Consider the following 14723-nt stretch of genomic DNA (forward strand, 5'->3'; position numbering starts at 1 on the left):
GGATCTCCATCACAGCTCGGCCCTTTGGAGGCCGGTGACCACCCAGATGACCAGTCAGGCCTAACTGACATGCCCCTGGCGGGGGGAGAGAAGGGGCACCTGGAGTTGAGAAGCAGCAGGAAGGTGGGCGGTAAGCAGCCAGGAGAGGAGAGTGGCGGACAGCCCAGCAGCCCTGGCTGGAAGAAGCCTCCTCTGTCCTTGTCCCTTGGTCTGTCCCATCCAGAGGGCTGGAGGACTGGGCACAGGCCCAGCCTTAGCCCATTTGGTCAGGTCCTCCACAGCCACATGGAGGTCAGGGGTGAAGCAGGTGTTTGGGTGGAGGAAAGAAGCAATTGAAGGGGGTAGGGGAGCCAAGGGGTCCAAAGGCACCTTCCTGAAGCCCAGTGGAGTAAACGCTTATGGCCCACGAGCACTGACTTTTGGGGTGAGGCCAAAAAAGAAGGTCGAGCTTGTATCCGCAGACATGGTGCATGAGAGCACAGCCCCTCCCTGCCATCCCTGCTGTCATCACGTCACTGCTGCCTTAACTGCCACCGCGGTAATGCCTGTTTTCTCTGTGCCTCTGTTCTCTCTGGGGACCACTGCCTGCGCGCTCCAGGGCCCGAGAGTGGCCGGAGCTCTCCATACCATAGCCAGTTAGATGTGAGGTCCTCCACTCCGACCTCTTACCAGGCTCCCAAGCACTTTCACATCCCAGGTAGGCTGTCAGCCCGCAATTCCCGGCATGGGTGCATGCTAAATGGGGTCGCCGGGTGCCGGCACCGGCAGCGAGGAGAAGCCAGTTCCTGGGACCCTCCCTAACCAGTCTCCCACACTAACCCTCCCCTCGGTCCCCACGCCCATGGGCTTTAGTCTACCCACTTGACACAGCCAGCCCTGACCAAGCCTGCCAGGAAGCAGCCAGAGAAGGGCCTTGAATGTCTGAAAGCCTTGATGGGACGCAGCAGTAACCATGCTGAAAGTCACGTACTTTTGCATCAAAACTCTTGGGACAAAATCCCCATTCCCCCACTTGGAAGCCTGCGACCTTAAGGAATTCCTTAAATTCCCTGAGGCTTTCTGTTCTCTCTGTATAGCCCAGCACTGTTCTGGGTCCTGAGGCTGCAAATGTGCTCAGACTAGCCCAGATCCCTGCCTTCATGGTGTTTACACATCGGGAGAAAGTTAATAAATGAGTACACAAACAAGTAAAAGGGTAATTTCAGGTAAATGATGTGGGCAGTAAATATAACAAAACAAGGCATGTGATAGAGTGATTGGGGTGGGGAGGCTGGGCTAGGCAGGGTGGTCAGGAAGGGCTTCTTGGAGGAGGTGACATTGAGGCGGAAAGATGAGAAGGAGCCAGCCATGTGAAGATCCTGGGAAAACATCCTGGACAGAGGGCATATCAAGGGCAAAGGCCCTGGAACACTGAGCTGGTAGCAATCCAGCATGGCTGGAAGTGGTGAGCAGGAGGGCTGGTGATAGGAGAGAAGGGAAAGGCAGGAGCTCAGTGACACTGTAGATGGTCTGGACAAGGTCTCACCCTGAGTTCACTAGAGCTGGGTCTGGAACCTGGTCTTCCAACTCTGAGCTCAGAATTTCACTCCCCACTCACTTTTCCCCAGGATGGCATCCTGCTGTTTCATCCGTACCTTTCTCAACTGCCCCAGAAAGGTCCCATCCTGTCTGTTTTTGAGGGAGGGGGCGGCGGATCATGCGGAATGGGCGGCTGCAGCATTCTGGGGACTTCCTTGTGGAATGAGGCGTGGCTGCTGGGTGGAAGCAGGGGGCACCTTCGTGCATGGGGTCCTGCTGAGCGCGCACCTCCTCGTGCATGCATGCCCACCATTCACGCCCGAGTCCCTTCCTCATCACAGTTAGAAGCCATCCATTCCTCTCCCCTCACCTTTCTTAGAACCTCACGTGTTGAGGTGGGAAGTTGAGTTTTGGAAGAGCGTGTCCACCAAGGAAAATAGTGGACCCTCGGGAAAGATGGGGACAGCCTCTCTTTCTGAGATCAGCTGACCAACTCCTGTCTCCTTCCTCTTCTCTCTCTCTGTTCCTCTCTGTCTCCTCCCCATCGTCAATTCCTTGCCTGCCTGGCAGCTGGAGAAAGTAACATCTACCGGAAACCCCCGATCTACAAACGGCATGGTACGGTCTGGGCAGAGAGGGCGTGGCCAGACAGGGGGCGGGGCCATTAGCCACCTGTGCGGATGGTCAGCTGGGGTCACCAAGAGGGACGCCTGCAAGGCTGCAATTATGTCTCTCTTGGGGGCTCTGCCCCAATCACTTGAGGTGACACTGGAGAGGCGTTTGGTGTCACTTCAAAGGAGCAAGGAAGGCCTCGTGTCCCCTAAATGTTTCCCCACCTCCTTTCCAACTGCCCTTCCCTGCTGTCTGGTGTCCTAAATTCCAGGTGCAGAGCAACACGTGTCAAATGCGCGGACCACTGGGAGCACTCCCAGGCGTGGCTGCTCAAACTTTGATGGTCTTTGGAATCATGTGGGATGCGTACAGGTTCCTGCGCCCCAGCCCAGACCTACTGAATTGCAATTTTGTGTTTGTAACAGTTTCTCCGTGTGATTCCAAAGCCCGCCCCGGCTTGGAAACCGCTGCTTTAAGCTATTCTCAGTCACAGTGTCCTGAGAATAAATGAAGGCTTGGGAAGGAGACATGGATAAGAAAGGAGTGGGGCTTCGATAAGGGTGCCTTCATTCTTCCATTCATTCATTCAGTGTTTCGTCGAGAATGGTCTATCGACCCCCTGTACCTGAGAGACTTAAAAAGCAGGTGCCCTGGCCCCTGCTCTGCCCTAGACTTTCATATTAGAAATACTGGGAGTGTGAGCTAGGAATCTACACGGGAACTGGCCTCATTCATGATTCCTACCTGCACTCCATATGAGAAGCACCAAGTCAGGCAGCACCAAGACCCCTGGTTCCTTCTTGCAAAGGCACTTACTGAGCCTCAGCAGACAAAGCACACCCCTTGCCTCTGGGATGCAGAGAGGCGGGGGCTACCCTGTGTTGCCCTCCCTGCAGGTTACCTGGGCAACCAAGGGGAGCACACAATGGGAGAAGCACAGAAACACGGGTGGAAACAGTCCAGGACTGGGATCTGAGCTCACTGAGCTGATTTGGGGGGGTGGGGGGGGAGTTCTACCAATATAAATGATGGCTCTGGCTTAAGACCTGACAATTTAGACAAACGTCCTCAGTTTCAGAGGGGCCCAGGCTGGGCTCCAGGTGAGTCTGTGAGCACATGCATATCTCTGTGTGGCTGTGGGGTACAAGCCATGCACCCCGAGGGGTCACAGAAAGGTACTGACCCTGACAAAGCCAATTTGTCCCGGAGAAGCCCCCCAGGTCTGCTACGCCTCAGGAATGTGTGTGAATTCTCCAGATGGGCTCTGAGGGGCAGCACCGGAGCAGGCTCAGGACAAGTTTGGAGTGGGGGTAGACTGCATGGATCAGTGGGCACATGAAAAGGCTGAATGGCATCCATTGGGGTGGGCAGAACCACCCAAGACCCCGGTCTAAGAGAATCTGCAAGCTCTAGAAGTTTTGGAAGCCAGTGCTGCAGGGGAAGGGTGCAGAGGCAGGAGCTGGCAAAGGGCCAAACCCAGACCCCTCTGCTGCTCTGGCAGTACAGGGTGTGGGACTGTCACTTCTCTCCTGAGAAACGTCAGGGGCCTGCTTGTTTCCCCAGCCCTCTCTCAGCCCTAGTCATCCTCTTGCCTGGCTTTGGGCAGGGCTAAAGTCGCTGCCCTGTCAAGATTGTGTCTGCACTAGGCCTGATGGTCCATGTGGTGGAAGCTTGAAGCTGGGTGGCACCGGATCCAGCAGGCCGGTTCAGACACTTACAGATAAGGAAACTGAGGCCGAGAAGGGTGGGATGTGTCCAGTGTTACAACCAAGTTCAGTGGCAGAGCAGGGGCCAGAACCCAGCACTGCTGATTCCCTGTCCAATGCTCCTTTCTTTGGGACGTATTGTCTCCCTAGGCAAGGTCTGGCATTTCAGTGTGAGGAGAAAGTTGAGAGGCCACATGGCTCTCCTTGGCAGTTTCCACCCTAGGTACTGCTCAAATCCCAGACGAGGCAGGCTTTTAGAGGCTGAGGAAGCTAAGGGCCCAGGATCACCTGGGACCCATCCCATCTTACTTAGAGGAGCCATGGCCCTAATGTTCATTGGGAACAGACCTGGGAGTCCATGGGATGTGGTAGCAGGAGCCCTGAGCTGGGGTCTCATTCAAGTCTCGTCTACTTGCTGTGTGGGCTTCAGCAAGCCCCTACCCCTCTCTGGCAACCAGAGTCCCAGCTGTAACATGAGGGGCTGGGCCTCGGGGCTTTTCCAGCCCTGATGCTCTGAGGCCCCAAAGTGTCCTCACCCCCCTGCGCCACAGCTTGGCCGGGACAGTTAAACAGTGTTCAGCACGCTTTTCTAGGACACTCTGCTTCCCTGAAGCTCTTCCCTTGTTTCCTTTGCAGGTGATCTGTCAATAGCAACCAAGAGCAAAACGAGTGAAGACGTCAGCCAGGCCTCCAAGTACAGTCCAGCCTACTCCCCGGACCCCTACTATGCTGCAGAGTCCGAGTACTGGACCTACCATGGGTCCCCCAAAGGTAACGTGCCCCACAGAGGAGCCTGGACCCGAGCCTTGTCACCCACGCCAGGGACACAGGGTTAGGACGGCAGCCCCCTCCTTCCACGATCATTGATTTATTCATTCATTTAGCAAACATGTACTGAGGGCCAGCCTTGGGCTCTAGGGAATCACTCGAAAGCAAAATAGACCAGGTCCCTGCCCTTGTGGAGGAGATCTAGGTTCCGGCTGGAGAGGGAGGTAAGGTGCCGGAAGGAGGTGACACACGAGAGGTGGGAGACGATGGCAGGGGCGTGCTGTCTAGCCTGCAATGTGCCGAAAGCTTCTCAAAGTAGAGACTCAGCTGTCCCAGGAAGAGTGGTGCAGAGGTAGGTCAGCAGAGGACAGAATCACACCTGCAAAGCCCCCAGGTGGGAGGGTAGCTTCCCCTGGAGGAAGGAAAGACTGTCAGCTTAACAGGGGGCCAGAGAGAGGGGGAAGCAGGTGAGGGATAAGGGGCCAGATCCCACGAGGCTTCGTGCCCTAAAGCAAGGATTTGGGTCTCTCTCCTGAACAGTAGGAAGCCACTGAAGGTGACAGGGTCAGGTGTGGGGGTTTAAGACCTCACTTTGGCCATGGGGTGGAAAGCGGTTTGGAAGATAGAAAAGGCAGTTTGTATGAATGGAAGACTTTCGTAGACACCCTGCTGGGGTCTTCATGGTCCTTGGGAGGCCATCCCACCCAGTTGGGCATCTCGAGCTGCTTCTTTCAAGCACAGGGAGTGCATTTCCATCAAGCTCCTTTTTGATTCAGCACAAAACCCTTCCTAAATGAATGTTCATTCTGAGCAAATCTTCACAGGAGCTCAGAGACGGTCCCTTCCTTGCCCTCAGAAGAGTCTGCATTGGGAAAAGGAGCTAAGACACAAGCACAGCTACCCCCGAGGTAGACAGTCTGTCCCTGGGGTGGCTCCTTTCTCAGCCTGGCCCTGCCCCAGTCATGGCAAGATGAGCTCCAGCCCATCTAGGCTTCTGTCTTACCTAGGACAAAAAGAGGACGTCTCTATCCCACCAGCAGCAGCCAGAGGCCCAACATCGAAACTCATGAGCCATGTTGGGGCAATCAGTTTCACCTGCTCCTCACACCCAAGAATGGGAAGGGCTGCTGGGCCCCTCCATACAGGCAACCCAGGCAGAGGGGTGGTTCCCCAAAGTACACTCGTTCAGGGCCACTCGGCTAGAAGGGAAGCCCCCACCTGTAGAGGCTCAGCGTCCCTCTGTGCCCTCTCTCGGGGGCAGGCTGAATGAGGAGCACAAACAGGAGCTGATCCTAGCTGTCCTTTGGCAGCGGCCCGAGCCAGAAGGTTCTCATCTGGAGGAGAGGAGGAGGACTTTGACCGCAGCATGCACAAGGTAAGCAAGCTTCACCTGGACGAGATGAGGGTCTGATGATCACTTGCTGGTGACTGAAACCAAATTCAAACCCACTTACGGTAGAAAAAAGAAACATGTAGCTTTGCATAACCAGAAAGTCAAACAGTAGGAGGAGTTTCAGGTATGGCTGGATCCAGCTGCTCAGCAAACTGCCTTAGGAAAGCTGTCTCTCTCTTCTCCTGGGCTGGCTCACTGCTTCGTTGGCCTCACGCAGGCTCTCCATGCTGGCAAGTGGCTGCCGGCAGCTTTCGTGCACTGCTGGTTAGGAGTGGAAAGTGGTATGGTTTGGAGGGTCCTCAGAAAGTTAAACACAGAACTACCCTATGACCCAGCCATTGCCCTCCTGGGGATTTACCTGGAAGAACTGAAAACCAGGCCTCAAACAAGCACATGTCCTTGATCTCCCCAGAGGCACTAGTCACACGGGCCAAAAGGGGGAAGCGCTTAAATGTCCATCCGCCCACAAATGGAGACGCAAAATGCAGTACATCCGTATAATGGACTGTTAGCCAGGCATAAAAAGGAATGAAGGATGGGTACAGGCCACAGTGTGGACAAACCTTGAAGACATTATGTTGAGGGAGAGAAGTCAGACACAAAAGACCACATATGGGATGATTCCATTTATATGAGATGCATGCACAGAATAGGCAAAGCCACAGAGCCAGACATAGACTGGTGACTACCAAGGCCTGGGAGGGGAGGGAGAGAGGGAATGACAGTTTACTGGGTCCAGGGTTAATTTGGGGGGGCGGGTGGCTTAAAACTGTTTGGAACTAGACAGAGATGATGTTTGCACCAAATGCAACTGAAGTGTTTAGTCCAAAGTGGTTAATTGTATCTGATGTGAATTTCACTTCAATAAAAAATGTTTTTAAAAAGATGTGTGCTAGGAACAACAGCTAGAGTCCCAAGGAAGACCCCCCCAGGCACTGCTGGAACCTTCTGCCCACCTGCCATGAGGCACTCAGGCTTTGGGTGCCCTCCACCAGACCCACCTCCCCTCCCCAGCCCACAGGACCACTTGTGGAAGAGAGGCGAAGTCCCAAAGGAAGCTGTGAGGCCATAGGGAGGGAAGGACGCTGGGAAGGCAAGAATGACAGAGGTTCCCCGGAATCTGGCCACCCAGCCTTTGTCCTTAGCCTGTTCTGTTTCATGTTCTCTGCTTCCTTCCCACTTCCTCTTGTTCCTCCCGCATGTCCAGCTCCAGAGCGGAATCGGCCGCCTCATTCTGAAGGAGGAAATGAAGGCCCGGTCCAGCTCCTACGCGGATCCCTGGACCCCACCCCGGAGCTCCACCAGCAGCCGGGAGGCCCTGCACACGGCTGGCTATGAGATGTCCCTCAATGGCTGTAAGCTCCACCCTGGAAGTCTGCCGGGCTGGGGGCACTTCCTCTCAACTCCCTCAAAGAGTCTGAACTCCTATGGCCTTGCTTGGGTCTAGCATATGGACTTGGTGAGGTGCTATATGGGGCACTAAGTAAGACCATATTCTGCCAAGAGCAGGCACTTGTTTCTTTGGGGCATCTGAAAGCTGTGACTTGAAGTCAGGTTCGGTGCAAAGGAAAATGTCTTCTAATTGTCTGAATGGCTCAAAGATATAAGGGACTGGCTCCTGAGGTAGTGAGCCCCTCATCACAGGAAGTAAACAAGCGGAAGCTTGGTACAAGAACTCTGCCCAGAGATCCTCTCATTTGTAAACGTCTCCCTGTTTCTGGACAAACACACGCTTCCCTCCTTTTCTTAACCCTGTGAGAGTCAGTCCTGCTGGGAAATCCTATCTCAACTCCATGAGATAGATAATCCTTATTACTCTTGGTCCTCACAAAGACTGGCAAGTAGAGGGATTATTATCACCCACTTTATAGACGAGAGACCGGAGTTTACTACTTGTCCGGGGTCAAAATCTGGTAAATGACAGAGCCAGGATCAGGTCCAAGTCAGAGGGACTCCAAGGCCATAAGCATTTCCCTCTTTACTGTACTGCATCTTGACTTGAGCTGAGACGGAAGATGATGGTGATGGTAAAGAAAACAAAGCCAGTTTCACTGAGGGTTTTGTATGTTGTCGAACACTGTGCTAATACCTCATGGTGCTATGTGTCTTACATTCTTTTCAATAACCCTATAAAGGAGACACCATCCCTCTCTGTTTTACTATGAGAAAAACCAAATCATGATTAAGTTATGTATAGAAGTTATGGCAGAGCCAGGCTAAATTGATGAGCCTGTTTCCCTGTTTGACCACTGAGGCATGCTGTTTTCAGTCCCTGGCTCTGGCCTCTGTGCAGTGCACCAAGGCAGCTCAAAGTCCAGTTCTGTTCAATGGCATCTGTATAGCAAATACCAGAGAGCACCTGCTTGCTTTGCACCAGGTGCTCGAGACAGGGGAGAGAGGATGCAGTACAGGTGCGGCAACTGGAAACTGACCAGTGAGAAAGGTGGTAGTGAAGGAGGCTCCTCCTCTCCACCAGCTAGGGTAGCCCAGCAATGGGAGCCACGTCTGTTTGTCCCCATGAACTTTCCACCATGTCCATCTGTCCCCCTGAAAGCTGATCTCTGGCTTTTTTCTCTTGCAGCCCCTCGATCCCACTACCTTGCTGACAGCGGTACGTTCCGCCTGCCCTACCTACAGCCTCTCACGTCCTGTGACAGCCAGAGCCGAGCTGGTTGCAGGTCCCCTGTAGCTGAGATGTCCCAACACAGTCCTGATCTCATATGGTCCACTCCATTGTGTTTGTCAGATCTGGGCCTCCATCTTTGGCCCTGGAGCCAGGGTTGCCATACCCAATAGATCCCAGAGAGAAAGAACATGTATCTCTTCCACCCACCTGACAGTCTGCCTGTTTGGGCTCTGAGACCAACTCCAAATCCAGGGCCTTTGTCGAGCCACCTGTGGCCAGGACACAGGGGTTCATCACAGGACTATAGATATGTACAGGGTGAGGCCAGGAGACTGTAGGCATGGGCTTTGGGCGGGCCTGGAGTTCTGCCCCAGCGAGGCATCCCTGAGATGGTCAGTTGTTTGTAGAGCAGGGGGAAGAGCCTGTGGACTCTGCCCCTTCTAACTTCCCACAGAGTCGGGGAACAGTACTGGCCATGTGCAGCTGGACAGCCTCCGGGAAAGGGACCCCTGGCTTGGGACTCCTGGGAATTGTTTGGCTATTTCTTTTCAGACCCCCTCATCTCCAAATCCGCCTCCCTGCCTGCCTACCGAAGGAACGGGCTGCACAGGGTAAGAGAGGCTGTGCTGAGACGTCGCTCCCAAGATGTTGGCAATGCCGGCATTAGCTCCACACGCTCAGAGCCTAGACATGACTTTGGCTCACGCAACAGATATTTGTTGAAAGCTTTCATATACTCCGGGTACTTGGAATACATCAGTGACCCCTGCCCCTTGGAGCTTCTATTCTTGTAGAGAGAAACAAAAAGGAGGTAGTAAATAGTATGCAAGTCACACTAGAGAGACTGTAGAAGATAATAATGTGCTAAGGAAAGAAAAAAGAAAGAAAGCAGGATAAGGATTGGCAGTTTTGGGCAGGGGGGCAACTTAAAATTTTATTTATTTATTTATTTTTAAAGATTTTATTTATTTATTGGAGTGAAAGCATGCAGGAGCAGGGAGGAGGGGCAGAGGGAAAGGAAGAAACAGGCTCCCTGTTGAGCAGAGAGTCTGATGCAGGGCTCCATCCCAGGACCCTGAAATCATGACCTGAGCCGAAGGCAGCGGCTTAACCGACTTAGCCACCCTGGTGGCCCTTGTGATTTTAAATGGAGCTGCCAGGGCAGTTTTCATAGGAAAAGTGGTACTAGAGTAGCAAAAGAAAGCATGAAATGTAGTTCACCAAGAAATGACTATTTATTGAGTCCCAAATGCATGCCAGCCCTAGGCACCAGGGATGTGGCCGCGAGTAAGTTCACCCTGACTTGAGACCGAGGCTGCTCTGAGCAGGACCACATCCCATCCATCCCGGGGCCATATACGGGAGGTGGGGGAGTGCTTCAGGGAGGCAGCTGTGAGCTTGCTCAGGCCAGCCCTGGCTCTGTCTCCCCTGCAGACACCCAGCGCAGACCTCTTCCATTATGACAGCATGAACGCCGTCAACTGGGGCATGCGAGGTGAGTGCCAGCCTCTCCTGGGACTCGCAGCAGCTTTGGGCGCCCTGCTCATAACTGTGGCTTGACCTTCCACCAATAGTCACTACAGATTCTGGCCCCCATGCTGGGCTCCGTCCAAACCCCCCGAGTTCCCACACTCCCTTTCACTTCCCATTCCCTCCCTTTTCCCCTCCTCTTCCCTCATCCTCTCGAGTCCCTGGCCTTGGGTGATCTCCAGGCCATCTGTCCCATCTGGGTTCCCAGAGCCATTGCAGAGTCGTACTGCCGAGCTAGAGTTGCCTGCCAGCCCCGGGCGGAGGGAAACACTCAGAGCCAAATGCACATTGTTCCCGGCAAACGTTCCATGAGCTTCATGCTCTCTGCCAGTGACACTCCCCTGCCGGCCTCCCCGCCAGCTCCTACAAGCAGGCTCAGGCAGGAGGACAAGCTTACATCAAAACACGGGGGGACTCCTCCGGAGGATGGAAGACCTTGCCCAAGTGCTTCACAATCTCAGAGTCTTCTTATTTCTATTCTAATTACCTCAAAAGTCATTTTTGTTCTAAAACCCTGTATCTGGCTCAGCCCAACCCCTCTCTCCAGCCATCCGCTGTGCTCCTCCCAGGCGTGATTCAGGGTGAATTCGACAAGGAACCTCTAAGACCAAGACTAGTGTTGTGATGCAAAGCAAAAAGCCAATGTATTTCCATTTTGTGTGTCTCTCTTTTCTCTCTGCAGAGTACAAGGTAAAGGAGACACAGAGACACTGGGGGTCCCACCACAGATGCTGCTACACTGGGACCCAGCAGGAAGATGTCAGCACTATCTACTCAGGGAAGGGATATCAAATAAATAACCTCAAGGTTTCTCTTCAGGCCAGCATTTCCAGCCCCTCTTTGGCCTCCTTTCCCTGAATTCTGCCCTATCTTTCTTGCCCACTAAAATCAGACAATTCCCAGTGGGCCTCATAGACTTTCTGGAGGCTTGCCAGTCATCAGACATTAGACATTTACAATTATGAGGCCTTATGCCACGTTAATGTCAAATACCACCAAGCTCATTCCTGGCAGTATTACGGGACTCGGGTTTTCCCTTTGGAGAGAGGGTGCCTTGAGGTCGCCAGGCAACCCCAAGGAGAACAGACACAGCCCTTCCTTCAGACTTTCATTTCTGGCCCTCTCTGGGGAAGGGATGATGCCCAGACACAAAATGTGGCTGGAGGGACCAGCCCACCGCCTTCAGCCAGCCTGGTGCCCCACCCCCACCCCATCCTCTCTCCTCAGATCTACCCTTATGAACTGCTGCTGGTGACCACGAGAGGAAGAAATCGGCTGCCCAAGGATGTGGACCGGACGCGTTTAGAGGTGAGTCTAGAAAACTCAGCAGGAACCTTTGGGTTTGAAGGGATTCTAGAAGTTACCTGATGTAACCCAGCTCGGGAGGTCCAGCAGAATGAAGAGCTTTAAGGTCATGTAGCTTGTGGAAAAGAGCAGAGATGCCAACCTGGTGTCTTTAGCCTAAGACTAAACATTGCTGTGCTGCCTTCTCAATTCAATTAGCGTCTGTGGCACACAGCTATGTCCTGTCCTACCTGATGCATCTATAGACAGAAGACAAGAGCTGGTTTTGGTCCCTGCCCATGGGGGCCTGCAGGCTGGTGGATAAGAAAAACACAGCCCTGGTTTCCTGCAGAATGGTACAGAAAGCTGGTGCTCCTCGTGGGGATCATGGGGTAGTCAGCACTGTATACAAGATAAAAGCATAAGATAATCTCACAGCAGAGCCCAGTCCAGCCCTGGTCCTGCCATCCCTAGGCAGTCAGCTGAGCCCAGTAACAACCTCTCCAAACCGTAATTCTTTCCTCTATGGAGAGGGGCAGTTGTGTTCCTTCAAGCTGCCAGTGAAGTAAATGAGACACTAGCCACAGAGCCCTTGGTACAGAGTCTTGTGTTCTCCTGGGTGCACAGACTTCGAAGGAGCAGGTTTGGGGTGGAGAGGGGAAGGAGAGCATCATGATGAGCAGGACAGCATCAATCAAGCACAGAGGGAGGGCTGAACATGGCATGGGGCTTTCCAGCAGTCCACTCCACTTGGCCTGGAGTTCCAGGCCCTGGGCCCCTGATCCTAGAACACACTCTGCCCTTTCTACCATGCCTCTCCCTGCCTGTCCCTCTCTTAGAAGACCCTTCCCAACTTGCCAGCCTCCTCATTCCTCAGGGCCCCCCTGCAGAGATGCCTGTGTCCCAGAGCCCCCCAGACCTTCTTCCCAGGAAGCGTCCCTCACCCCTCCTCCAGCCTCGCTCAGCCCTGTCTTGGGAGTGGAGATCAAGCACCTCTTGTCCTTCCTTTGTATCAGATCACTGGGCTATCCACTTCCTCTGTGTGACAAAGATGGTCAGTCCTCTACCATGAGGCCTGAACCAGGGGAAGTACTGGAAAATGTTAAGTTGAATGCAGGTTTCTAAGAGAGGAGGTTCAGCACCCCTTGGGATGAGCATATCAACCACCGTTCACCTGGCTGCTAAGAATTTGTCCAGAATAAAGGGTTGGGGCTGAGGGAAGGGAATGTAAGCAAGCCAGGAAGCTCTGTGAGTCCTTCCAGGTCTAGCATGCTGGGTTAGCAGCCTAGCAAGTGGGTGATTATCCCCACATTTATAACAAGGGTCTCCCTCACCGTCTAGCAGTGAGAAGCTGCCGGTGCTGAAGGGGACAGCTCCCAGGGCAGCTCAGTGGAACCTGCATTGAGGGATGGAAACCTGTTTGTTTGATTCTGGAGGACCAATCGCCCTCTTACATCCTCCAGGACTCCCAGAAGCTCTGGCCAGGGAAGGGTAACATCCCCTAAGAATCAGAAGCCTCCTAAAAATACCAGTACTGCGCCTCAGCCTAGACCAGTGAAACTGCAATCTGGGGAAGGAGCTCAGGCACTGACTGGTATTTTTCAGAAGCTCCCAGGGATGTCTAACAGGGAGCCTGAGCTGAGACCACACGCCTACAAACACTGCTCAAGGACGGGACTGAAGAGCTCCTCAGGGAGCTAAGAGTGTAGATTGTCTTCACCCAAAAGATATGGATTAGAAGCCTGTTATATAGACCAGGTCCTGTTCTAGGTGCTTACAGAACATCAGCGAATAAAGTAAGGTGCCTTCTCACTTGAGAAGACAGACCCCAAATGACACAAATCTTCTAGAACATGGAACCTAGTAGGGCTGAGGGGAGAAGTAAAAGGAGAGCAGAGAATTGGAGGTTAGATGGAGAGGTAAGTGGCCGTGTCAAATCAGGTGGTCAGAGCAGATCTCCCTGCCTGACCAAACAAAGACTCAAAATAGGAAAGGGAGTTAGCCATGCTTATATAAGGAGGAAGAGCACCCCAGGCAGAGGGAACAGCCACTGTGAAGGCCCTAGCAAGTGGTGAGTGTGGCTGGGTCAGTGAGCACAGGGAAGAGGTTGAGGGGGGAAATGAAATCAAAGGAAATGAGGACCAGACTCCACCATGGGACAGATACATAAGATCGTTACAGGGGTGAGAGTGAACAGCCTCTGAGTGCTTCCCGAATCTGGGCCATTGTCCATGACCCGCACTATCTCATTCACCCTCGATGTATCCAGGAGGTAGGTGCTAGGATGTTCCCACGTTCCGGAAGGGGAAATCGAGGCTCAGTGGGGTAAAGTAACTTATCCAAGGTCACACACCCATATTTGCCTGGCTTTAAAGCCTGTGTACTTCACCTTTATGCTTTCAAGTCTGTGTAGAATGTCAAAGGGAAAGTGCTGGCATTGGGTGCTTTAAACTCACAAGAGAAAGGAGGATCCAGGTGGCCCTCCACAGAGGGAGAGCAGAAGTGCCCCGGCCTCCTCCAGGGTGAGGACACCATCCAAAGGTTGAGTCAGCCATTCCTTGGCAACAAAACTCATGAAAAAGATTTTTGGGCACAGCAGAGAAAATGACCTAGAGAATCAATAGGAACCCCATCACCCTCCAATAAAAAAAAGAACAGATGAGACTAACTGACAGTTACCCTCAGTCTTTACGGTGGAAGGAGCCGAGAACAGAACTTGCCCGTGTCCACAGCATTTCTCAGCCCTCGCTTGAGAGCAAGCGAGACAAATACAGACACGGCCACAGCGTGAATGAAGGAAGGCACTGTCTGGCCTGGCAGGGGCTGAAGGGGTCCAACAACCAAATGTGATATGTAGATGCTGTTTGAAGCCTTATTCAAACAGCCAAATCATAAAAAGACATTTTTGAGACAATGAAAGGCATTTTATTATGAGCAGGTATTAGGTAATTGTGAGGAATTATTGTCAGTTGTTTTTAAGTTTGCTCATGCCCTCATGTCTACCTAAGAAAATATCCAGTAAGGTCTGCTATCTCTGGGGGAGACATGTAGGACACTAGAGAGGCAGGAATCCACACAATGTCTAAAGTGTGCTTTGAAATACTTCAGAAAAATACAAAAGGTGAAGGAAATGTGACAGACTCTTGGTAACTACTGAATCTGGGTAATGGGCATGGGTGTACACTGTGCTATTTTCTCCTCTTTGAGTATTTTTGAAATTTTTCATAATAGAAAGATTTACTTATGAATTTTTAATGGGATTGGCCAAGGGGGCAAACAGAGTGCA

General features: G+C 52.8%; 1 protein-coding gene across 7 annotated transcripts in view; it reads left to right on the forward strand.

Moving 5' to 3' along the window:
* Positions 1 to 14723, forward strand: part of ABLIM3 (actin binding LIM protein family member 3) — a 109962-nt gene that overhangs the window by 91628 nt on the left and 3611 nt on the right. For 2 of the 7 annotated variants that reach the window (XM_004737874.3, XM_013051190.2), the window contains 10 exons: positions 599 to 697; positions 2089 to 2136; positions 4473 to 4607; positions 5915 to 5979; positions 7205 to 7352; positions 8579 to 8608; positions 9176 to 9234; positions 10058 to 10118; positions 10836 to 10843; positions 11381 to 11461. In XM_004737874.3, the coding sequence (XP_004737931.1) occupies positions 599 to 697; positions 2089 to 2136; positions 4473 to 4607; positions 5915 to 5979; positions 7205 to 7352; positions 8579 to 8608; positions 9176 to 9234; positions 10058 to 10118; positions 10836 to 10843; positions 11381 to 11461 (734 nt within the window). The remainder of the gene's footprint in view (positions 1 to 598; positions 698 to 2088; positions 2137 to 4472; positions 4608 to 5914; positions 5980 to 7204; positions 7353 to 8578; positions 8609 to 9175; positions 9235 to 10057; positions 10119 to 10835; positions 10844 to 11380; positions 11462 to 14723) is intronic. The other 5 variants (XM_013051178.2, XM_013051194.2, XM_013051186.2 and 2 more) reach the window with 3 other exon arrangements.

The sequence above is a fragment of the Mustela putorius genome, unplaced genomic scaffold (genome assembly GCF_011764305.1).
Source record: "Mustela putorius furo isolate JIRA1106 unplaced genomic scaffold, ASM1176430v1.1 tig00000407_pilon_pilon_pilon, whole genome shotgun sequence".
Classification (NCBI taxonomy): domain Eukaryota; kingdom Metazoa; phylum Chordata; class Mammalia; order Carnivora; family Mustelidae; genus Mustela; species Mustela putorius.